Below are 26,327 nucleotides of genomic sequence, written 5' to 3'. Positions count from 1 at the left end.
ACCTCACCAGAATAGAGCCCTTAGGACAAAGTTCTTTGTCAAAACAACAACAACCTATTTGCGTCCATGTGTACTTCAAAAAAAAACGGTCGCCATGTGGTAAGCGAAGCGGACATGAACGGCAAGTGGAAGAATCGCGAGTAATGCTTGACTATTACAAGGACTTTCTTTTCAAGAAGAGAGGTTATCCTTACGGCTGAGTAGATACTAGCCAGGAACCTTAAAACTCGTTAAGTAATGTCCAGTCAAGAACTGACCATAATCGTTTATTGATTGAGCTTTTTATATGGTTACATAATGTTGCATCGATGTGCAACTCTTACTAGCTACGCCCTGCCTGGTCTATTGCCCTGCTGGCTTTTTCGGTCTCACTCGAAAAAGTCCCTTGCGCCTGCCTCAAGAATGTCGCGCGATGACGGGCTCACTCGAAAAGTCCTTTGCGCTGACCTCAGCAATATCGCCGGCGCGCGTCGATGGGCTCACTCGAAGAGTCCCATGTGCTGACCTCGGCAATATCGTCGGTGCGCATTGAACAGAGCGAGGTGGGCAGTTGATATTTATCGAGGTCAGGTTTGTTTTGATTCTAGTTGTGTGCCAGTGGTTCTCACTCGATAAATATCACCACACCATCCACATTAACGACCCCCGGGTCTTTTGTCCCGGAGTCCGAAGGCTTGAATGGGGAGGGCACCCAAACCTCTTTCTACTCCAAGGAACCTTCCACCCCAGTGTTTGAACTGACGACCTTTGGATTACGAGTCCAACCGCCGCCAGCGATTCCACCGGAGTAGGCTTGGTTTGGCGTGTTGTTTGTACTTATGGCATGGAGACGACTCCTACACCTGGAATGACTTAACGGCCTAACAACCAAGGCCGGGACCGACATTTTACTTCCTCATCCGATGGAAGGTGGGAGCAGATGGGAATCGAACCCAGAATCATCCGCTTACAAAGCGGACAGCGTAACCATTCGGCCACGCACTGCCATGTGTACTTAAATTGGTTTAAACGCGTGGAGTTGCTTTTTTTTTGTTTTTGCCTTCCTCACCTCAATGAGGAAAGGCTATAAAATCACTCGAAAAATGAACTTCTTTATTCGACCTCCTAGACCCACCTTCACGTATACCTATCGACTCAGAAATTCTGAACAAATGTCTGTGTGTGTGTCTGGATGTGAGTCCGTTCACCGAAAAATATGCACACGATTATCTCCGGACTGGCTGAACCGATTTGGACCGTTTTGGTCTCATTCGATCCGTCTTCGGGTCCCACAAGACCCTAGTTAATATTATGAAGTTTAGAAAAGTACTTCAAAAGTTATCCTTAAAAAACGATTTTAGCTTAGTTTCGGAAGATTGTAAAAAGGGTGGTTTTTGTAAGACACCGGTCATGCTACATATTGTTAGAAAGGTATTTGAAAAACCTTTCCAACGCGTTCAAAAGATTGAAGATCTGACAAACCCATCAAAAGTTATGAGCACTTAAGTGTTATCTATACACTTTTTTGAGGCCGGATCTCAAATATTTTGATGAAAAAGTTGTCCGGATCTATCATGCGAACCATCGTTGAATAGGTAATCAAATGACCTTTCCAACAAGCCCAAAAGATTGAAGATCTGACAACCTTATCAAAAGTTATAAGTACTTTAGTGTTTTTAATACACTTTTTTGAGGCCGGATCTCAGATATTTTGATAAAAAATAAGTGTTATTTATACACTTTTTTGAGGCTGTGTAGTGTATTCACTTTATGAATGCGAGGAAGGCACCAACCACCTAAAGGTGGATTAAGTAACGTTTTTTAAAGAAAATCACCGAAAATGGCAATTTTTTTTGACCACCCTAACACGGTCACCCTCATGGCCAAACAAGAAGAAATACTGATTTTATTATTCCGGCCAAAGTCACACCAATTATGGGCCCGATCGGACAACTTTTTCTCGATTCGTGCTATTTTCGTGGAGAATTGCTGAGTATTAATACAGAAACATTCTAATTCTAACATTTTTTTATTACTAACAGAATCAACACTTTCAATGGAGTTCTTGGAAAACAATTTCCTACACATTCGCATCGGTTATTGAACATTAGACACAATTTACAAACAAACCTTCAGAGTGTCTTTTATTTCTTCAAACACCTGTCATAAATGTCAACCAATGGCATGAAATACGTCGCATTTACTTCAAGCATTGATCGTTTTGCTTTACAGGCTACAAAATAAAATAAAAAACAAAACGAAAAGCAAAACAATTTCAAAGGAAAACCCCTCGCGGAGGAGCTTTCCCACGTACGACGTCGAGTTATCATAATCCTCGTCGATTTAAAAGTGGGTGGAAAAGGAGGAAGGAAACATTACGGGGTTCGGAGCGAGGTGGCGACTGGAACGACGCCGATCCCTTCGAGAAATAAAGCTCGATAATAAGGCGTTTTGACGTTCACCGTAGCGCAGCAGATTGTTTTGCATGCGTAGAAGTCTTCTGCTGACGAAGCCGCTTTCGGTTTTCGCTTACGAGAAAGCCTGTTTATTTCCCGAGGCTGGCAGGATGTTGAACAAGCTTGTCAATTCCTGGGGATGATGATGCGAGTTCTGGGAAGAGGGGCGAGCAACATCGTATAGAAAAACATTGTAAAAGTGCTTTCCCTTGTGGAAACCATTAAACCGAACACATCGATTGGAAGATGAAATCCTAGGAAATCAGCACGAAAATGAAAAGGATTTGCTTTTGAGGAGAACACATTGTTGGTGAAAATCTGTGCTGGTATTCCCTTTCAATTATGGGAAATTGTGTTTTTTGTTGTTGCAAATGAAAAAAAACTTGTTCCAGGTAGGGCCTATCATAATTTGACGAAAGAAATGAGATTCTATCGTTAATAAACTGTTAGTGTAAGTACTTAGAAATCATATCGCACCTGCATTTTCATATTGAGCAGTTCTCTATGGAATCGGTCTTTTTTCTTTAATTTTAATTTTTGTATTTTTTAATCCGGCTGAAACTTTTTTGGTGCCTTCGGTATGCCCAAAGAAGCCATTTTGCATCATAAGTTCGTTCATATAATTTTCCATACAAATTTGGCAGCTGTCCATACAAAAATGATATGTGAAAATTCAAAAATCTGTATCTTTTGAAGGAATTTTTTGATCGATTTGGTGTCTTCGGCAAAGTTGTAGGTTTGGATATGGACTACACTGAAAAAAAATGATACACGGTAAAATTTTTTTTGGTGATTTTTAATTTCACTTTTTGTCACTAAAACTTGATTTGCAAAAAAACACTATTTTTAATTTTTTTTATTTTTTGATATGTTTTAGAGGACATCAAATCGTCAGCTGTGTGCTATCTTGTGACATAGACCATTTTGGTCGAAAATGAGTTAATGATGACGTTTTGCTATACTTAACAAACACTACAAGATGCTTTAACCCGATTTTGGAAACTCGCTTCCGTTTCCCGGATATCGCAATACACACTTGTGACATAGACCAATTTATCATCAAAATGATTGTGCACACTTGTGACACGTCATACATGTTGTTGGAAAATGTGGAAAATTTGTCTTGTTTTTCACAAATTTATGTTGATACACACTTTCTAAAGGCAATGCAATCTTTTGTTTTCGAAAATATAGTGATTAAGTCGGCTAAACTATTGATTTAAGCTTATTTTAGTTTGTATGGGAATTCTGTGCACACTTGTGACACGTAGTACAAATTTACTTTCGAAACACACTTGTGACACGTGCTTTTCAGATTTTTGTTTACATTATTTACTGTATCTTCTAATTGGTGTAACCAAATTAGTTGAAACTTGGAGCGTTTGTTAAGCGATAGTATACGAACCGATTGCTTCAAAAAGTTTGGCTCTATCATTCATAGTTTTGAAATTATTTACCAACAAACTTTAAAAATCGATTTTCTCGAAAAGTACTAAATGGTCGTTGTCACAAGATAGCACACAACTGACGAAATGCCAACTTTTCAGAAATTTCCAGAATGGGCAAAAAATCTTTGACCGAGTTATGATTTTTTTAATCAATACAGATTTTTTCAAAAAATCGAAATATTGGTCGCAAAAATTTTCCACTTCATTTTTCGATGTAAAATCGAATTTGCAATCAAAAAGTACTTCAGTGAATTTTTGATAAAGTGCACCGTTTTCAAGTTATAGGCATTTTAAGTTAACTTTTTTGAAAATAGTCGCAGTTTTTCATTTTTTTAAATTAGTGCCCATGTTTGCCTACCTCTGAAAAAAATATTTTTGAAAAGCTGAGAAAATTCTCTATATTTTGCATTCTTGAACTTCGTTGATACGACCCTTAGTTGCTGAGATATTGCCATGCAAAGATTAAAAAACAGGAAAATTGATGTTTTCTAAGTCTCACCCAAACAACCCACCATTTTCTAATGTCGATATCTCAGCAACTAATGGTCCGATTTACAATGTTAAAATATGAAACAGTCGTGAAATTTTTTGATCTTATCGAAAAAAATATTTTCAAAACTTTAAAATCAAGACTAACATTTCAAAAGGGCGTAATATTGAATATTTGGCCCGTTTGAAATGTTAGTCTTGATTTTAAATTTTTGAAAATATTTTTTTCGATAAGATCGGAAAATTTCAAGAATGTTTCATATTTTAACATTGTAAATCGGACCATTAGTTGCTGAGATATCGACATTAGAAAATGGTGGGTTGTTTGGGTGAGACTTAGAAAACAACAATTTTCCTGATTTTTAATCTTTGCATGGCAATATCTCAGCAATTAAGGGTCGTATCAACGAAGTTCAAGAATGCAAAATATAGAGAATTTTCTCAGCTTTTCAAAATTATTTTTTTCAGAGGTAGGCAAACATGGGCACTAATTTAAAAAAATGAAAAACTGCGACTATTTTCAAAAAAGTTAACTTAAAATGCCTATAACTTGAAAACGGTGCACTTTATCAAAAATTCACTGAAGTACTTTTTGATTGCAAATTCGATTTTACATCGAAAAATGAAGTGGAAAATTTTTGCGACCAATATTTCGATTTTTTGAAAAAATCTGTATTGATTAAAAAAATCATAACTCAGTCAAAGATTTTTTGCCCATTCTGGAAATTTCTGAAAAGTTGGCATTTGATGTCCTCTAAAACATATCAAAAAATAAATAAAATTAAAAATAGTGTTTTTTTGCAAATCAAGTTTTAGTGACAAAAAGTGAAATTAAAAATCACCAAAAATTTTTTTACCCGTGTACCATTTTTTTTCAGTGTAGTCCATGTCCAAACCTACAACTTTGCCGAAGACACCAAATCGATCAAAAAATTCCTTCAAAAGATACAGATTTTTGAATTTTCACATATCATTTTTGTATGGACAGCTGCCAAATTTGTATGGAAAATTATATGAACGAACTTATGATGCAAAATGGCTTCTTTGGGCATACCGAAGGCACCAAAAAAGTTTCAGCCGGATTAAAAAATACACAAAAAATCGAATGACCGAAATCTCAGAGAATTGCTCTATTATTATTCAAATTTTTTGTGCTATAACTCGAGATCGATATTATGTAAAAATAACACTACATTTCTGAAGCGTAACAAAACGAGTCATGACCCCCTAGGTAAACGGAGCTCAAGCTAAATTTTAGTTGAGACTAAGGTGTCCAGATTAGTTACTGCCTTTAACGATACACTCCTTTCCTTTCACTAAGCCAGTTTTGTTAGTCTGAGCTGGGGCTTGAACTCCCGATCTACCGCTTACGGGGTGGTAGCGTTCTTTTAACGCAAAGTCTTATTAATTTTGCTAGGTAACCACTGCCCTCATCCATGACGTCAACCAGAGCTACAAAATACTGTCTCCTGCTAAGTTTACCATCGCTCTTTGCGTTTCACTTCAAGAGCCACCGAGCTGTTCAGCAAACACGTCACACAGAGACTCCTCAAACTAACTTTGCTCTTTTTTCAACAGCTCATCAAAGTCGTACCATTGCTATTCGTCCGTCCGTGTTGACGTATTTCTTCGCTTTCACTGTTCGATTTTCCCGAACGTTTTAGCGACACAACTGTTGGGTACGCGAACACTTTACTTTTTCTGTGACACTTGCCAGGCAAATCGTGGAACTCCCCGAGATGAGTACCATCCAAGAAGAAGCTGCCCATTGAACCAAAGGTATTCCTCAGCGGAAGGACACGTTGTTATGTTGCTATACTTCGTTACCCGCCAATGGAAGAGCTTTTATGTCCCGTCACACTTTCTCAAAGTTCCACCGAAATCGAAGCAAAAAAATCCTTGTACACTAAAAGTTTGCCACCATCAAGCCCAATGATGGAATACAATGGCCCCCGGGAGTACAACTAACGGAGAGAAGAGTTCCGTTGTTATGGCATCGTCGTCGTTCAGAATGGAATGGTTCTGAGAAGAAGAAAAAGAATTTCCGACGGTTTGCGTGGGATAACCAAGTTTGAATACATTTTCGATCCTCTAAATTCTGCAGACTTTTGCGTAAACGAACGTTCCGGGAAGGAACTTTTACCTTTTTTATTTCCTCGCCCCGACATTGATTGGACACCCGAGAGGTTTCCGTTACCGTGAAAAGACTTCAAATGATTAATTCGGGGCTCTGGGTGACAAGTTCATTTTAGTGTGGTGGACAGTTCGACGAAAATTTGAAGATTTAAGGGCAGTTTTGAGATAAAAGCAAGAGTCTTTCATTTGAATCTATTTCCGAAAATTAATTTGGAACTTGTTAAGATCAAATTAGATAGAAACAAATTGAAATTCTCGAAAAAAAAAATCCATTGATGTAGGTCAGGCCTGCCCAACCTTTTCGGCTCAATTTTCACATTTTTGATCGTCAAAATAACAATCGTTCATTTTTTCATGACTTCTTTGATGGAATCGGTTCTCAGATGACCAGTGAACATAACTTTACCAAAAGATTGAAAAAATATGTATACAAGTCGTTTTTATCTACATTTTATGTCAATAATCAATCCGGCCCGCGGGCCGGACCAATTTTTCGCTTAAAACTTACATAAAAACGACATGCAAAAATATTTTTTCAAACTTTTATCAAAGTTATGTTCACTGGTCATCTGAGAACCGATTCCATCAAAGAAACCATGAAAAAATCAACAATTGTAATTTTGACGATCAAAAATGTGAAAATTGAGCCAAAAAGGTTGGGCAGGCCTGATGTAGGTAATCTGCTCAATATTCCCAAAAAGGATCAATTTTTAAGATTTAAAAGAATCTTACAGCAATTCACCATGCAAAATATGAAAATTCAGACTCAACTATCCGAAGCATCGATCATCTGAAGATCGATTAACCGTAGGTTTTTAAGGAACATCGGATAATCGAATCAAGATTTTTTTTTGTTTTCACACTTGTTTAACACAAATTTAAAGTTCTGCGACCCGAATTCAGTCGTATTTGACTGGATAGTCTGTAACATTACCAAAGACAACAACAAAACACATTTGTCCTAGGACTTAAGATAAACGAGTCAGGACTGCATTTTGAAAAAAAAAACAATCGTTGTCGCAAACTTAAAAAAACCATGGAAAACTAGCATTTTTTTTTAGATTTTTTTGTATATTTTTCAAAATTTCCCAAAATTTTCTGATTAAAATATCTTAATGGCCAAGTTTTTTTTTTTTTTAAACACAGATCAAATGTCAAATTTGTCAAAAAATTTACTGTCAAAAAAGTATAGGGTTGATATGAGCACAAACTTCTTTTTTTTTTAATCTCTTTTCAGGGCATTGAAATATACATTTTAAACTTTTAATAAAATAAATTTGAAGACATTTTGTTGTATCATTGCCGAAGTATAGCAATTTGAAGTTAGCAGTTTCAAAAAACGAGTGTCACGATATCTCTACACTGTTTTGACCAAATCAGCTCAAAATTTTGGTGAATATTCTTTAAACTGGTCCCGTGTGCATGACGAAAATCGATTAAAAAAAATATTTAAAAAAATATTTAAAGAAAGATATTTTCTGTTTTTCTGTTGTGTTTTTGCCTTCCTCACCTTACTGGGGGAAGGCTATTAAATCACTCGAAAAATGAACTTTTTAGTTGGACCTCCTAGACCTACCTTCATTTGTACATATCGACTCAGAATCACCAGCTGAGCAAATGTCTATGTGTTTGGCTGTATGTAGACATGTGTACCGAATCAATGTCACTGGTGCAATTTTCCTCAAAGGCGGTGTCTGTATAATCTTGACAAAAAGTCTTTAGATAGTCTTAGGTGCTGCGATCACGTTAGGGGAGATCCATAAACCATGTGGACACTTTAGGGGGGTTGGAATCACTCTATAAATGAGAGGAAGGCACCAACCACCTAAAGGTGGATTAAGTAACGTTTTTTTTTAACAACAAAATTTCAAAATCAGGCTTTCTCATGCACACGGGATACGTCTTAAGAGTTTTCACCCCAAATTTCAGCCAATTTGGTCCATCCAATTTCGAGCCTATCGTGACACCCGTAAATCAACTCGGTGTTTCGAGAAAAAACGCTCAGACAGTTTGACAGTTCGCCTTGAGCATGCCAAATTTGAGCTTAAATCTTCTCTTTCTCAGTTTAATCATGAAATGTCTTCATGAAACTTTCAAGAGTGATTGGAATTATTTTTTTTAAGTGGATATAAGGGATCTAATACATTTTCTGTTTTATGAAATTTGCATTTTTTTTTATATATTTATGTAAAAACTCGAATTCGTAATCAGAGAACAACATTTTCCATACGAACCATGCTGCTGTGTTCCATATGAACCTGCTGTGTGAGTTGGCGAAGAATTACTAATTTTAAAATAAAAGGTGCCATAAAATTAATTTAAAATGGATGATTTTTTGACTGGAATTTTTTGTTTTGATTGGTCAGCTTTCTTAGTCGGTTAAAATAATCAAGCGATGTTTATTAGGGTGGATACGTTTTTCAAAAAGTTCTCCGATCAAGTTTTAGTATACTAAAACTATGGTTCCCCTTGTAGGGCATACCCATAGGGACTTTCATGCCAAATATCAGCTCATTTGGTTGTAAACAGGCTGCGCGCATCAGGGTTAAAGTTTACGTGGGAATTACCATGGGAAATTGGAACTTTTTGTTCAAACGCTCCTACAGGTCTGGGAAAATCACGCGCCAACTTCTGGTATGGCCAGGCCTAAGGGGAATGGTCTGGAGAACACTTTTCCCGAAGAGAGCACATGGGTTCGTTGTACCTACAGCTGGCGCATCGGCAAAACATCCGACGTCTCCGAAATCAACGGTTTTCCCTGAAAAAGCATCAAATTTTCCTTAGCATGCTATGAAAGCTTGATGCACACCGCGACGCCATATGCTAGGTAGCTACCACGTGGTTGAAATATTATCAACAAAACACAAATTTGCTATCCAAAGATTCTGAATTCGACTTAATAATCTCAGGATTGCTCGAAATGATCATTTTCTAGTTGAAAGAAGGATTGCAATTGAATATCCCAGCCGTTTCTCACCCACGTGGTAGCTGTCTGACATATGGCGTCGCGGTGTGCATCAAGCTTTCATAGCATGCTCTCGAAAGAACAGAACACTGATGAAGTCTGCAAGTAGTAGACGAAATACGTATCTGTCAAGATATTAAAAATATATAGCGGAAATAAAAGGAACAACTCGTCTCTTTGTATTCACAGTAATGCATTCTGCTAAAACGCTCAACCAAACCACAACTGGTATTTGGCATGAAAGTCCCTATGGGTATGTCCTACAAGGGGAACCATACTGAAACTTGATCGGAGAAGTTTTTGAAAAACGTACCCACCCTAATGTTTATATTAAAACCGTCCGGCGTTTCGACCGGTTTTGTCGAGAACAAGGACCCAGCGCGTATATAGTTGGTAGTAACAGTATTCCAAATTCCAGTTATAGCTCACCAAGTCGCGATGGCCTAGTGGTTAGCATTTTTGCTTACCGATCCAAAGGATGGGGGATCCAATGTCCGACTCGAGCGACTTTGATTTTATAATTCCTATACTTTCTCGTTGGGAGCAGATGAGAATCGAACCCAGGACAGAGGAATAATTTTCTGTCTTGCCAGGTTTCACCCTGACAAAAAGGCTATCATTCCTTCGTAAGTCAGTGATTAATTTATCGATACAGCATATGGCGCACTAACCCTCCACCATTACCCATCCTGTTTGCCAGTGTTCCTCGAATTAGTCACTCTGGTCACGATCCAGCTCCAACCTTTGGCCTGCACACTGCCACTCTGATGATGGTGCTACCGACTTTTCCAGCGTTCCTTGAATTATGACGGCAGAAGGGGTTGTGGGGGTAACATAAAAAATAACGTTTTTCGGAGATGTTCTGAAAACTTTTCCACGTTAAGAAAGGCATAAGGGATTGAAGCAAAAATAGTTCGTTTCTGGAGGAGGGGCAAAGTCTGAAATAAACTAAGTGACGGACGGTCTAGGAGAAAAAAAATGTCACGAAAAGTTTCACGATAACTTGAGAAATGAATGTAATAAAAGGATCATTACAGAAACCGTCCGTCATCCCATTTTGCGAAAAGAAATTCTATGAGCAGTTAAAAAATAGTCGCTTCTTTTACGAGCTTCACTTCCGATGCTGCGATTAGCTAGCAATTGAACTGAACCTCACAGATAATACTCTAGCACTAAACAAATAAAACTAAACTAGCTTTGCTCTGCAATAAAAAAGAAAACGCAAGTCAACCGTTACAACAAATCTCCAATTTTCACAGATCATTTCGTAATAGCCAAACGAATCGAGAATGGCTGAAACAGAAAGCAACTTTCTGCAGCATTTCTCCTAACGAGATGCATTATGCAATCGCGCGCTACCTTGAACTAACCAGGATCCTTCTCTACAGGGGAAGGTGTTCTGTATTGTACAACGATAGTCCTGGTGCGCGCAAAAGAATTAAACAAGAAAAGTTTCGTTTTTTCGTTTGCGGAAAACCTCGGAAAATTCGAATGGATTTTGCTTTCTCCATTCTTGAACTTTTTCACTCTCACTCTTCCGAAACGCTCCATTGAGTTCATGCTTTTGTTCTATAGCCAACTTGAACTAGGGGGACGTTACCCATTATCAGCTTTTTGAGACCTAATTTCGAAGGGGGTTAATAAAGTAAAAAAAACTCGTTTGTGCATATCGAGATTGAATGAAAAAAAGTCAACAATGGTATTGCGATCAAAAAGGGAACCTTTCCCATTTAGTCAAAAGTTGGTCGGAAAAGCTTTCAGAATTGCACTTGGAAATGCAGCAGCAGCATCTCACAGCAGCGCCGCAATCTTGAGCACTTGGGCCAAAGTACCAAAGTGCAAGTGATACTGCAATATCGCTGCTCTGATGGTGTTGGCGCGAGTGCAGGCGAATGAAAAATAAATAAGTACAAAATAAATCAGACAACTTTGCGCGCGCTCGCTCTACCGGTACATTTATGGCTGGGGAGCTGCTCCATTTGGGTTACAAATGGACTTTGAATGCATCGTGCACGATTGAAATATTTTTTCAGGATCAGATTGAAATTAAACTTTTACAGATGGGGGCCGGTTTGAGAAAGGCTACCAGATATGATTGTCAGCTACTTTTATATTGTTTGAATCACTCTTATCAGAAAATTTAGATTTGTATTAACTTTATTATCAAATCATTTTGTGTTGTAGACCAGACACATTTTGAACATAAGAGTCTTAAACAAAAAATCATTTTTTTTTATTCTACTCGAAGGGACTGTTTGAGACCAATCCAAAAATCGATGGATTAATTTTCAAAAAAAAATATTGTTCGCTCTACAGCATTCTCTTGGCGTTCTCGATTACGAGATTCCTACTCGAAACAAAGTGTCCGAAGGTTTGATTGTTGAGGCAATTGCAAACCTCTTTTTACACCTTAGCTTACATCCACCCCGGGATTCGAACTGACGCACAGTGGATCCAGGTGTGACAAAAATCAAAAAATGAAAATTTAATTTCAGTAGTGTTAGTATTTTTCTATTTTTTCTCATACCTTCAAAACCACTTTCCCAAATTTTGAGCAAGATTGGATGCAATTTGAATTTTTGGCAGCTTTGAGAGTGCAGACATTTTTGTTATTTCTAGTAGCTGAAACTTCAAAATTCGCAAATATTTTTTTTCTTAAAACTTGTATACCTCAGCCAATTTTTAACCAAATTTGATTCTTCTGGCTGCATTCGAAAGGTATTTAAAAGTTGTTGATTTTACTGTTCTTGGAATTTTGATTGACCCCTCCCCTCTTTTTTGCTATCCAAACGAAAGACAGCAATAACCATTTTCAAGAATTTTTCGAATTTCAACCCTTCAGGAACAATTTTGTACGGGTGTGACCAAAGTCTCGTATGCAGTTTCTGCCATGAAATTTTATGTACTTTCAGACTGTGTACAGCAAATTTTGCTCATACTTGCTCGAAAGATCAAAATTTGCATGTTTCTAAAAAAAGTCAAAGTGGATCTAATCTACTCTATTCACAAATCGGATCAAAAAGTCAGATATGGCAATCGGCTTATGATTTTTCTTCATATTCAAGAATTCAACAAATGTTCTAAAATAATACTGGATGTTGGATTTCTTATTGTACCAACATACCCCCCCCCCCCCTCCCCTCTCTCGTGTTTTTATGACTTGGTTAAATATTCCTCTTGGAATGACTGAAAACTTCAACGGCGAAAATACTTTCTATCGTAAAATTTCACATGTGCTTGTGTGCTATTTTGTGACCCGTCTGCTATAAAAAGATAGGACGTGTCTCAAGATGGCACACAAGCTACGATGTGTATCTGCGTGTAGAATTATTGGAACAAAGTGATGCGGGCAGTGATAAAAATATTAGTTAATGAGCAATTGCAAACATTTTAATGAATACCTTCATCAGGGATGACATTGGGTCTGGTGGATGAGATACAAAATTTCTAAAATTTGTATGACCCAATCTCACCCCCTGACAACGGTACATACTTTTATTTGGTACGATAGATTTTCTTGAGAGAATCCTAAACATGCAAGATTTTTTTTCAACTTACTCAAAAAGTCTTCAAAAAAGCAGTTTTACCTTACATATTTTTATGTGTAGCTTAGTACATGAAAAGCAGAGCAGACCTTGGATCTAGTCGTGGATGGGAAATTAAAAAAAATAAAATTCAAAACCTTATTCTCAACTATTTCAATAAAAAAGGAATCACAAATTACTCTAATTAATAACTTTAATGCAACAAAAAATGATTCATTAATTGTGTAGGTGACGATCTTTGTTTTGCACCCTAGTATTTGGAGAAAATTCAAAAGGGGAAGGAGATAACAACTTGAAATGAAATTTTCGTTGGCATCAACAAAAATTTTGAGTTTTTTTTTAAAGGGTCGTTAATTTATTGTGTTTCATATTTTTATAGGACTTTTAAAAAACTCTAGAAATATCTTCTGATCTTTTTCTACCTAAACTACAGATACTACTAAAATGTGTACAGTTAAAATGTTATGATAATCTCATAGAAGTCAAATAACACTTTTCCTCAAATACACAAATTTTGGAACACCCTATTAACTGGACCACCCTAACGTTACTACTATACTGACCCTGATCAACTTTTCGAATGATGACAAAGCTGTTAATTAAAAGTGTGGTATCTACGAATTTTGTTTAACAAAATTTCGGATATGGATCATTGTGATATGGTACCACCCTAACATTTTATTTGTTACACACATTGTTTACACACACAAAATCAAAATTCCAAGCTACTATTGTTATAAAAAAACAATTTCAGCAATTAAAATAAATATTTTAAAAAATAAATGTTTATGAACCACCCTAATGTACAGAGATTTCATTTTATGAAAAAATAAATGTATTTTTTGAATTCAGCTGCCCAAAATTACCCTAATAAGACATATTTGGTAGAATACCTGACATTTTTTTAATTTTGTCACACCTTTGTTCGGAGAGGATCCACTGTGTGACGACCTTTGGATAAGGCCATAAAATTACCAACAATAGCACCGCCTCAAGTAAGCACACTCATTTATGCCATTTTCTAGACAAAAAGATCAAATGAAATGCACTTTTGATCATAATTTCGATTTTGCGAGACCATTTCTCATCATTTTGTTTGCACACACATCCACACGCCAGATGAGAGCTTAACCGCTTAACGAGAGTCGCGATCGATATCTTTTCACTTGCGCTAGCGTTTTCATAGCGCTTAAGATATGAAATTGCTTCCAACTACCGGCAACATGTTCTTTTGTTCAGTAGTTAGTCACTCACTTGAAAAATAATCCCGAAACATGTTATTAATTAGCAAGCGCCATAAAAAAAAACAAACGCACAGAGTCTTTTGACGTTTATAACGTCATGATTCGAATTCCCGGACGCTTCGAAACCCGGACACTTCATCTTGTTTTATCAATTATTTGGATATAAGTTCGCATTATGAATGTCAAAACTGTGTTATTTGATGAATTCCAACATCAACTTTCATTTAAAGTTTGTTTGAACGCTGTAGTTAATGCCAAAACAATTAAATACAATAAAATTATAAGTTTACCAAAAAATGCGAAACATTTCACTTGAAATATTTCATAGGCGTTCGAAGCACTGGAAAGGCAAAGCAGAAATTTATGGTTTCGATTTACTTGAATTCTAGCAAATTTTTATGTAAACTATCGATTGTTTTGATGTTAACAGCTTAGTTGAGACCTAAAGAATGCCTTCAACTAACATTTCAGTCCAAATTTGTGCGATTCATAAGCAAAATCGAGTGTCCGGAATTCGAAGCAAAAATCTCCGGATTTCGAATCAGCTTTTATCAGTGTCCGGAATTCGAAGCACAACAAGTCATTTTAATTTTAAAATTCTGTTGAAAAATTGTTAAAAAAGACATATTTTGCATGCATTTTCTTGAAACTGACTGTTTATACTACATCCTGATGATGTTTCTACTTTTCCAACTTATTACTTGATTTTTTGCCAGCTATATCAAAAATGATATGCTACTAAGTGTCCGGATTTCGAATCATGACGTTACCCATTCAAATAAACAACAAAGGGTGGCCACCAACACTACCAGCAGCGCCTTTTGGAGTGAGCCAGTGATGCCAGGAAACTTTCTCTGTATATACCACTTTTCGTGAGTGTTCTCTTAAAATTTCGTCACACATGGCAGCACTAACCAGACACAAATGCGCTTAAAGAAAAAAGAACTCGGCCGAAAATAGAAAAATGGACAGGGCCCATAGAGCTATCTAAGCCCAATCTCACGCACACTAGCGCACCATTTGTTTTTTGCTGGCGGGTACAAACACGCAATACATGCGCACGTAGATAGCTCTATAGTGCATTCTCGTCAGATTAGAACACACATGAGAAATATTTTTTTAGATTCTTATGAAAGGAATAGCCTAAAAAAAATAGGAATAGACTAACTTTTAGTAAAAGTCAAATTAAACAGAAATGTTCACAAAAAGTTGCTGTGTTTGTTTCGGAAATCACGTTTTAAACCAGTTTTGAGCAAGCTGAATCTTTTGACAGGAGCAAGATAGCACAAAACTTAACTCTTGGGGTATGTTTTAGAGAATTTTCTCAGTTTAGTGCACTCAAAAAAATGAGTTCGCGTAAACGTAAACAGAGTTCATGCCAACGGGAACCAGGAAGAAAACGGTTCACTTTCATGGTGCAATGCACTATAAAAGTTGAACAGTTTTCTTCCTGGTTCCCGGTGGCGTGAACTCTGTTCACGTTTACGCGAACTCTTTTTTTTTTGAGTGAGGAAAATAAAAATTCTTAAAATCAAAATGTAAAACAGAAGGTTTTTCCATACTAATTTCGATACAAATTTGAAATGCAATGCGCAAAGTGTGCATGCAACCAATCGCTCCGAAATTTTGGAGAGTTGTTTTGGGGCTAAAAGCAACCGACAAAAAACATATTCTGAAAATTCGACCATCTCAAGCCATCCAAACTCCCATATCAAATTTGGCCCAAATCGGAACTATTTTGATCTGGCTCCTGCTGGTTTGATGTGGAATCTATGTTTAATAATTTAGATTGCAAAGCAACTTTAAAGCAGTCTACTTCAATTTATTGAAGCTTGGAATTTATACATCATCTACAGCATCCACCTTAAACACATAATGTTATTTCAGTCACATAGGAGATGATACCCACATCTTTTTTACACTTCCAACAACTGCTACGAGATGCAATTATTACTAATAAGTGGAATGTGCGGTTGACCTAGATATGCTTCCTCACTCTTCAAAGTCGTTTCATAGAATTATTCTACCTCCCACAGGAATGCTGCCACATCTGACTGTATATGAAGCATCTATGTGCTGGATGCTTCTAGTTGAGACAGCAATCGCCACACTGCAGGTTAGAAACATGTACGGATGCAAAAACGCAATCTCAACAAGATCATCAATGTGCAGTTCTCGATGGCTAAGTGCCTGACCATTCTAATAACCGGATTGAAATCCACGGCTTATGGGATGACTAGTGGATTCTTGTACGATAGAGTGAATCTGGCCTGATGTGGAAATCGGCTCCACCCATAGATTTCGAACCATGAGCGCCCACGTTCTAGCTCCAATCTTTGCACGTGGTATCTCGTGGCCACTGATTAGCGCACCTCGAGTCGAGTGAGTGAAATTCCCACAGGAAATAATGAATACAATGCCAACGAACGGTGCGGTCGGTGATCGTCTACCACGTTTCAGAAAAGCAACGAACCGAGCTCCAACCGAGCAGCAGAGTCCGCTGATGGACAGTGCACTTATAATCGTGCGCTGTAAAGTAACAAGAGGTGCAAACCAATCGATATCCATTAACCACCCTGTCCTAGTCCGGGCTGTCTGCCACACAGGCACCTCTGGAAAGCTGTGGCTCTGGGGTGAGCTTAGAGAGCAACGTGGCATGCACCCAAACTTAAAAGTTATTGATTGACAAACAATTAAATACAAAACTAAATTAAACTTAAACTGAATATTATTATAACGACCAAAAATCTGTGTTCTTTTCAGAAATCATGAAATTTCAAAAATGTGTTTATTTTTGAAATAGTATCAAAAGAAACTTGGCTTTCAATGATTGTATACTTGAATCCGTATAGTGAGCAATTATAGCCCCAAATCAAGCCGAGATTGGATGCATTTTGATCTCTTTTGAATTTGAGGCTTGTTCATACCAAAGTGCGATTAAAATATTCAAGATTATTTGTCTTGTGATGAGTCAAAAAATATTTGTATTTGAAAAATCTACAAAATAACCTCCGCTCTCACAGTGACCCCTTATAATTGATTTGCATGACCTGGATAAAATACACTTTCGTGTAATTACTGAATCTGTTCCAATTTTGAAACAAAAATTCACAAATTGTCCATCCCCCGTTTGAGTGCAAGCTCTGTCCGGAAAGCTGCTGCAGGCCGCTCTGCTGCAATTTCTAGCTCAAGTGACGCTATAAAGCATCAATATTACCTCATACCCACATAATCCTCTGATCCACGTGGGAAAATGTGTGCATGTGTTTTGTAGTCGTGTATCTGACCATGTGAGCAAAAAAAACATAAACTTCATGCAGTGAGGTGAAAATTTACCAAACGCAAAAACCCATTCCAACCCAACCCAAACCAGTGGTTTGAGGTTATTTGGAAATTATATGTGTACAGTCCAGCCTCGATTATCCAAAGCCTCGATTAAACATCATATTTGAGTTCTGTGACCTAATTTTAGTCAAATTTGAATAGTTGGTTGCCTATTAAATAATAAAATGCATTTTTTTTTTCAATATATCGTCACCGCCATATTGGCCATCATCTTGGATTTAAAACATTTAAATCACTTTAGCGTAGTTTATGAGGCATACCTAAGCTCAATAATAAAAACAAAACAACGAAAAAAAATTTTTTTTCGTGATTCGATTATCCGAAGTGAAATTTTTCCGAGGCCTTCGGATAATCGAGTCTGGACTGTGTGTGGATTGAAGGTGTGTTTATGTGAGTGTGTAGTAGGGTGGGTCATTTTTTTCGAAAGTGCTCGGATCCGGCTGAAATAAAGTCCATCTTGTAGAGGGTACCCATAGGGACTCTCATACCAAATTTGAGCTCATTTGGTTGAAAACTGGCTTGTCGCTCGGGGGTCAAAGTTTACATGGAAATTACTATGGAAAACGCGAGCTTTAACTTCAAACGCTCCTACAGGCTAAGCGACAAACTATAGTCCACACTTACACTAGGTAGCCGTGTCGGGGGTGGTCCAAGGAACATTTTTCTCTAAGGGTTCATGGTCATCCGTTCAACCATGAGCTTGCGCAAAGCCGAAACATCCGACGACGCCGGAATCCTTCGAAATCTCAGTTTTAACGGTCGACGCATGCTACGAAACTATGACAGAAGCATTGTTTGAATCAAGCTTCCCTGCACCGTGCGGTACACGCGGTACACTTGCACCTCGGGTTTGCTTTGCGCCTGCTTTGTTCGGTTTACACCCGTACCCGACTCACACGAACCGAGGGTATTTTGGTTCATCGTACCAGTGCACCACGACACTCTCGGTTTGCCGCGTCGGTTTTGTGTCTGGCACTCACCCATGGCATGAACCCGGTGTATTAGCCAAGGTGCTTCACTCGTTACGAGCCGAGGTACGTGCCGTGGTATGCGCTGGCGGTACAAAACGGGTTCAATACCACGACACGTACCACGGCACGCTGGGTTCATGCCATGGGTGAGTGCCAGACACAAAACCGATGGGGCGAGCCGAGAGTGTCGTGGTGCGCTGGTACGATGTACCAAGATACCAATACAAAAATGGGTTCAGGCACGTACCGAAGCTAGAAAACCAAACCCGCGGTGTGCGTTGGCACTGGCGCATGGGAAGCTTGGTTTGAATTAATGAAAAACGCGACGCCGAACGTCAACAAACTAAAATGGAAGCAATAAGTGAGGGGTTGCGCTCTCCCAACAAGGTGTTTTTACTTGAAAATATGGTAATTAAATTTAATAAGCAATTTGAAAATAAAATTCAGCGGATCGGATAAAAAAAACTAAGCTCTGATGAGTCCAGTTTCAGATCAAGTGGAAGGGCTGCGACGATTCCGGAAACTCCTGGGAACCGGAGGAACATCTCAACTGCCAGGATCTTCTGGAAAAATTTGCGCGCGAGGAAGGCGAGAAGTGGGCCAGCAGCCAGGGCAAGCGATCTTCGACGGACTCTTTCTCAAACATGGATCGGGCCGGAGAAGATGTTGAGAAAGCGCCACCGAAACTGTAGAGTCTGCCAAGAGTGTCGAAAAGTTATACAGTCATAGGGGAAATATACCCATTTTAATCACACTAAGCCGTTCGACCAATTGTCATCACTTTTGCCGTTTTCCGCTATTAAATCAACATTTTCAGATGTATCAACAATGGAAAGTTGCTTGCTCACTTTTATTTGAGCTATTTATTACTTTGGAACAGTCAAAAACACTTTATGAAAGCTGTAATTCATGATCAAAGTGCTGATAGGCCGATAATAGAAATAGGCTGAGAAAGGGTATAGTTCCCCTACCTCGGTTTAGCACCGCATATGGGGGATGCAAAACCGAGGCGTGCATAACCGAGGCACAGAGCTTATGGGATTTTGGCTATATGGGAGACATTGGCTTTAATCGTACGAAAAATCATGCAAACATCAAAAAATTATAGTGTTTTGGAATCGGGATGATGTCAGCTATCCATTAAAATTATTATTTCATGAAAATTTTCACAAAAATACGTATTTTTCCTATATTTCGAAAATGCATTTTTTTTCTCTAAAGAAACCAAAAATATATTGTTATTGCAATATGGGTATCAAATGATTGGGTTTTTTCATACATTTTGGATGTAATAACAACATTTTTAGAAAATACTCCAAATTTTCACAAAACTACGTCTTTTCGAAAAAATACTCAAAATTTCAATTTTTACAATATGGGTATCAAACGATCGGGATTTTTTCATACATTTCGAATGTAATAACAATATTCTTTGAAAATACTCAAAATTTTCACAAAACTACGTATTTTCGAAAAAATACTCAAAATTTCCGTTTTTACAATATTTTCAAACATTTCGAAAGTCATAAAAAAATTAAAATACTCAAAATTTTCACAAATCTACGTATTTTTGAAAAAAATTGATTTGATTATTTGATACCCATAATGTAAAAACTGAAATTTTGAAAAGTTTTACAAAAATACGTAGTTTTGTGAAAATTTTGAGTATTTTCAAAGAATATTGTTATTACATTCTTGGATTCTTTAGAGAAAAAAAAATGCATTTTCGAAATACAGGAAAAATTCATATTTTTTGAGAAAATTTTCATGAAATAATAATTTTAATGGATAACTGATATCATCCCGATTCCAAAACACTATAAATTTTTGATGTTTGCATGATTTTTCATACGATTAAAGCCAATGTCTCCCATATAGCCAAAATCCCATAAGCTCTGTGCTTCAGTTAAGCACTGGGCCGTGCTTAACCGAGGCAGCTGAACGGTGCAAAACCGGGGCAGTGCCAAACCGAGGCGTGCAAAACCGAGGCATGACTGTACGCTGGAGGACATAGCCCCACCTCCGGTGGTTTCGATAAAACGCACAAAGGCCAAAAACGGAAGCGAAAAGGACACGTGGCGGAGAAGTTGGAAGGAGTGACCGAAGAGGATGACGGACGGCTGTTCCTGGTTCACTGGAAGGGAGTCGATGAGGTGGAACTGGTTCAGTCCAGGATCGTTCAGAACGTGCTCCGAAGCTACAAGAGCCGTATCATCTGCAACAAAGCGACCAAAAATAGCGTTTAGTAGAAGTTCAAGAAATACAATGTTAAAGACATTCATGAAACTTGAATAAAATTACTTTTATTGGTCTACAAAATAAATAAAAAAAAAGCTATATTCTTTAGTATCTAGGTAAGCTGATGATAACCGCTTCACAAAGGCCAATCCATCCCTGTTCTGTCCTTACCGTTGACTCTTCCGGAGAAAATCCGCCGACGATGCCGCTGGCCCTGCCAGGTGTCTATTCCGCTGACCCTGTGCGTCGACCAACCGCTTCCCTCCATTAAGTCCAACCGTAACTACCTCCACGTGTCCTCTCTCGCCTTCCTCCCGCGACAATTTTTCCAGAAGATCCTGGCAGTTGAGGATTTCCTCTGGTTCCCAGGAGTTTCGTCGCAGCCCTTCCACTTGATCTGAAACTGGACTCATCAGAGCTTAGTTTTTTTATCCGATCCGCTGAATTTTATTTTCAAATTGCTTATTAAATTTTATAACCATATTTTCAAGTAAAAACACCTTGTTGGGAGAGCGCAACCCCTCACTTATTGCTTCCATTTTAGTTTGTTGACGTTCGGCGTCGCGTTTTTCATTCATTCAAACAATGCTTCTGTCATAGTTTCGTAGCATGCGTTGACCGTTAAAACTGAGATTTCGAAGGATTCCGGCGTCGTCGGATGTTTCGGCTTTGCGCAAGCTCATGGTTGAACGGATGACCATGAACCCTTAGAGAAAAATGTTCCTTGGACCACCCCCGACACGGCTACCTAGTGTAAGTGTGGACTATAGTTTGTCGCTTAGCTTGTAGGAGCGTTTGAAGCTAAAGCACGCGTTTTCCATAGTAATTTCCATGTAAACTTTGACCCCCGAGCGACAAGCCAGTTTTCAACCAAATGAGCTCAAATTTGGTATGAGAGTCCCTATGGGTACCCTCTACAAGATGGACTTTATTTCAGCCGGATCCGAGCACTTTCGAAAAAAAAATGACCCACCCTAGTGTGTAGCAACATTGTTGAACACAATGTGCAGAATTGGTGTGCTGGTGACCCAAATATCGACGAAAACTGCAGAATTGTATCGAGTTTGTGCGAATAACGAGGCAAAATTCAATTTCAAATTTGAATCCCAGCGGAAAGTGAATAATTTGGGAGTGTAGTGAGCATCGAAGCTGCAGCTGTACAATATCGAATGTGGTTGTGCAAGCTTTACCAGTGATTCGTTAGCATACAAAGAGGAGTTTTGAATTAAGGCGGTACAGTTTTGTACAAAACCAAAACAAAACAAAATCCTTAAAAGGCATTGAAGAGATAGAAGTAAGCATCATTGTTAAAAAGATTGTAAACAAAACATTTAATTAATTTTTCGATGTTCGAAGTTGCTCATTTTGACGAAAATATCTTTTTGAATTGTGTCTACGCCAGACACCTCTCCGAGCCCAGTCCAGTGAAGGAAGGGCCAGTGGACTGTATAAAAACTATTCCGGATGGATAAAGATCGGGGTCGATCGGTCACTGTTGACTTACCAAACGTTTATTGGAGAAAGAGGTCTTTACATTGGTCGGGATGGGTTTTTATAGGCAAGGGGACACAATGGGGATACAATGGAGACAATGGGGACAATAGCGAATGATCGAGAACCTCTTGGGGCCGTGCGCACAGTGCAGAGAGTGAGAGAATCGATTCTTCGGGTCGTGTGCCAAGCTAAGTGCATGATGGGGTCCTTAAGGGAGATACAATTTGTTTTTCGGCCCCAACAAATTGTTTTGTAGCAAATCATATGGTCAAGAACCCAAACTTAAATTATATTTATTGAACTTTTCAAGGCAGGATTGATGACACACGGCGAGGTGGCGTTGAACTTTGATTCTATCGCTTACATAATTTTTAAAACAGGGTCATTCCATCTGATGCGGAACAGCATTTGAAAATTACCCTCTCCGATCCTGCTCTAAGTTGGCAGGGCTGTTGATACTATCAAAACATGCAAGAATCTCGAATTTCGTCCAATTCGGACCACCCCCTCAGTTTTGGTACCTCCCCAAAAAATCGACTTTTTGGCGATTTTTGAGCGAAACCCCTATTTTCAAACGGCGATAGCTCAGGAACCACAAATCTTAGAAGGTCGATCTTCAGCTCAATTTTGAAGGTTATTGGACGTAGAATCCATTAACGTGATCAAAAATTCGATTAATATATTATTTCTACCTGTATTGCGCAATTGAAAACTTTAAATGGCCGTATCTCAAAACAGCCCTATTTATTTTTTAAATTTGACCTCACCATCGTATTCCCCGGCCAATTTTACATAAGAATCAATTATTGACAAAAAGGAACATGTTTCGTTTCAGAGATATTAATAATATTAATATTAATTAATATTAATTAATATTAATAATAGAGATAGATAATTTTAAAGTTTTGCGTTTTTGATATTACCTACATCAGCTTCATTCGCCGCATCTGCTAGAAGCACACTGGGGCGCTGATAAATATTTACTACCTGGTGTTCTGGGAGATGATTTATTTCAAAATTCAAATTCGTTTTTATTGGTGAATAATCAAGATACAATAAGTTCTTTTGAAGTACAAAACAGAGTTTTGGAGTTCCTTTCAGCTGTGTGTTACATCATAATCCATTTTGGAACAGTTATTGCTTGTAAATAAAGGTGTTATCAAGAGTAAGAAAAATTAAGAAAAAAAACTTACTAAACTTGCTAGGAAAAGGGGATAGAAATAGAGAAAGCTTAAAACTAGATCACAGTTTTTTATCCTTTATAGATGTGCTTAATCATTAATTCCCCGAGGGCTAGAAATTGCTCCGCCTTGTTACGGCAGCTCCGTAACCGCGTCATCATCTCCCCCGTGAGAGCAAAGAACTCCGGCAGGGTAAAGAGATCTTCCCCGGTGACTTCTTGCTGGGCCGCATTGCCGCTACCGGCAGCGACCACGCTGGCAAACGATCGCCCCCAGCCAGGAGGGAGCGCTGAATTGTCCGCTGGAACCGTTCGCTGGCCAGCTGCAGATGATTTATTTATTTTATAATTTTACACAATTTAGAAATTACCAATACATTTAACAATCTATATTTTCTTTAAGGAATATCTACTGGCTCATTTTTAAAGCACTCTTTTTCCTAAATTGATCTTATTATTGAACCGTAATAGAGCTGGCTGTAGCAGTTGAAATAATTTTCATGGAAACTGAACTATCACTGACTGGCATAGCAGAATGGATTTGTGGATGGAATGGAATGGAATTGTTACCACTGCTTTGTAACTTTCGTTGAACGCATTCCTTTCTTGGGTACAATCTGTTTTTGAGAAAAATACTACATTAAGATTATACAACTTATTTGTGCCCAATTGAACAAATCTGTCGTGCTTGAATTCTAGTTCCTTGTCAATTTGCTGATGATGCTAACCGTTTCGGAGTGCACCCGAGGCCATCACTAGGGCCTTTGCCATGGACGGTAAAGAAATGGTTCCATTCAGCAAAACTCCAAATTCAGCTTTATGCTTTAAAAGGTTGATCATATAAAACCGATTTTTATACCTCAAGCCAGCTCCATCTGATTAAAAGATGATTTTTTCAAGCCTGGTACATTTAATTTCATAAACCTTTTTCCTAATTTGCTAATGATTATTTGTTATGAAATCTTATTTCAATAAATAACCAGGTAGCAGTTATTGATTAGCGTGCCTTAGTGCTTCTAGCACATGCGGCGAATGAAGCTGATGTAGGTAATATCAAAAACGCAAAACTCTAAAATTCGATGTCTCTGGAACGAAACATATTCCTTTTTCCTTTTTGTCAATAAGTGCATGATTCTTATGTAAAATTGGCAGGGGAATGCGATGGTGACGTCAAATTTAAAAAATAAATAGGGCTGTTTTGAGATACGGCCATTTAAAGTTTTCAATTGCGCAATACAGGTAGAAGAAATGTCTTAATTGAAATTTTGATCACGGAAATGGATTCTACGTCCAATAACCTTCAAAATTGAGCTAAAGACCAACCTTCTACGATTTGTGGTTCCTGAGCTATCGCTGTTTGAAAATAGGGGTTTCGCTCAAAAATCGCCAAAAAGTCGATTTTTTGGGGAGGTACCAAAATTGAGGGGGTGGTCCGATTTGGACGAAATTCGAGATTCTTGCATGTTTTGATAGTATCAACAGCCCTGCCAACATTGAGCAGGATCGGAGAGGGTAATTTTCAAATTTGTATTTTTTCTTGCACACTTCAGGTGGAATGACCCAACAAGCAAACTCAATTATACTGCCCATAAATCTTATCAAAACGGGACTCATTTAAACCTGCCCCCGGAAAACGTAAATTACAGCCGGTGTCATCACGTCGATAATGTCAATCACCCCATTTGAGGGGTTAATTGAACCTTCTAATTGCCCCAGCCCCGGCCATTGATTGAATATCGATCGCTTTCACCGCCAAACGGAAGTGAACTGCATCCGGTAGAGCCAACCAGCCTGCCAGCCATCACGGAGCCGGAAACGACCGGTTTGTACGCACCACCCACACACCCATCATCCTTCATCATCCATCAGCCAGTAATCAATCATTCATCCAATCGACGCTAATTGAAAAGTCAATGAAAGCTCGGAGCTCACCAAAGCTCTCGAACGCACGCAGGCCTGACCGCTGGCGGCGGTGGCGTCGGTGGGTGGTATTTGGTTATGAAACGCAAGAAGAATGTCAGAATCAACTCTACCTCCCTGAAGGCCACCCACATTCTGCGGAACAATCGGATCGGAAGTTGAAGTAGTGAAAGTTTTGCTCTTCCGTGCGGAAACCAGCACCGGGCCGCCAGTCGATGGTGAGCCACATTCGAGCAGAAAAGCTCTGTATACGAACGAACGAACGAACTTGCGAAATTTAGGTCGGACCAGCTGCTGGCTGATTGGCCTTGCCGCCGAGACTGTGAGTTGAGTGTAGAACAGTGAGGAGCAAAGATAGAACCATTTGGCTGTGGGTGAATGAGATGAGATGCTTTTGGTAGTCATTCCATTGACTCTCGCAAATCAGTAAGACGTTCGTTATTAGAAATTATTCAATCAAAAATGCTATTTCCGTACAGAATAATGCAAAATTAAGAATATTTCGTTCTATAAAGTCTATATGCATTTTTCAACTTCGTTTTAAGGGTAATTCCAGTTGAAATGCAGCAATTCCCCACGAAAACAGCATGATTCGAAAAAAAAATTCTCCGATCGGGCTCAAAAATTTTCTGGGGGATCCTTGGCCGAAATAATTTGACCCGTATTTTTTTGTTTGGCCATTAGGGTGACCTACTCCGTGTTAGGGTGGTTCGAAAAATGGCAATTTTCGTCGATTTTCGCAAAAACCACTTTTTTCAAAAAATCATATCTCCGTGCCATTTCATCCGATTTTAGCTGTCCTAGACGCAAAAGAAAGGTGATTAGTTTGGCTATTTGGGAAAAATAGTAAGAAGTTTCAAAAATCTAGCTTAACATTTGAAAAGGTCGTATGAAAACTTAAAATGCTGTTTTAAAGG

General features: G+C 38.3%; 2 protein-coding genes across 6 annotated transcripts in view; one reads left to right on the top strand and one right to left on the bottom strand.

Moving 5' to 3' along the window:
* The window catches only part of LOC120421100 (uncharacterized), a 239,509-nt gene that overhangs the window by 196,825 nt on the left and 16,357 nt on the right, over positions 1-26,327 (bottom strand). The gene's annotated exons all lie outside the window — the stretch shown is intronic.
* On the top strand, positions 18,902-19,282 carry LOC128092571 (heterochromatin protein 1-like). The gene is made up of 2 exons (XM_052706690.1): positions 18,902-18,986; positions 19,064-19,282. Exons 1-2 carry the CDS (start codon positions 18,927-18,929, stop codon positions 19,268-19,270), a joined length of 267 nt encoding a protein of 88 aa, XP_052562650.1. The 5' UTR covers positions 18,902-18,926; the 3' UTR covers positions 19,271-19,282.

Source organism: Culex pipiens, chromosome 1, assembly GCF_016801865.2.
Source record: "Culex pipiens pallens isolate TS chromosome 1, TS_CPP_V2, whole genome shotgun sequence".
NCBI classification, from domain to species: domain Eukaryota; kingdom Metazoa; phylum Arthropoda; class Insecta; order Diptera; family Culicidae; genus Culex; species Culex pipiens.
This window is presented reverse-complemented; position numbering and strand designations above follow the sequence as displayed.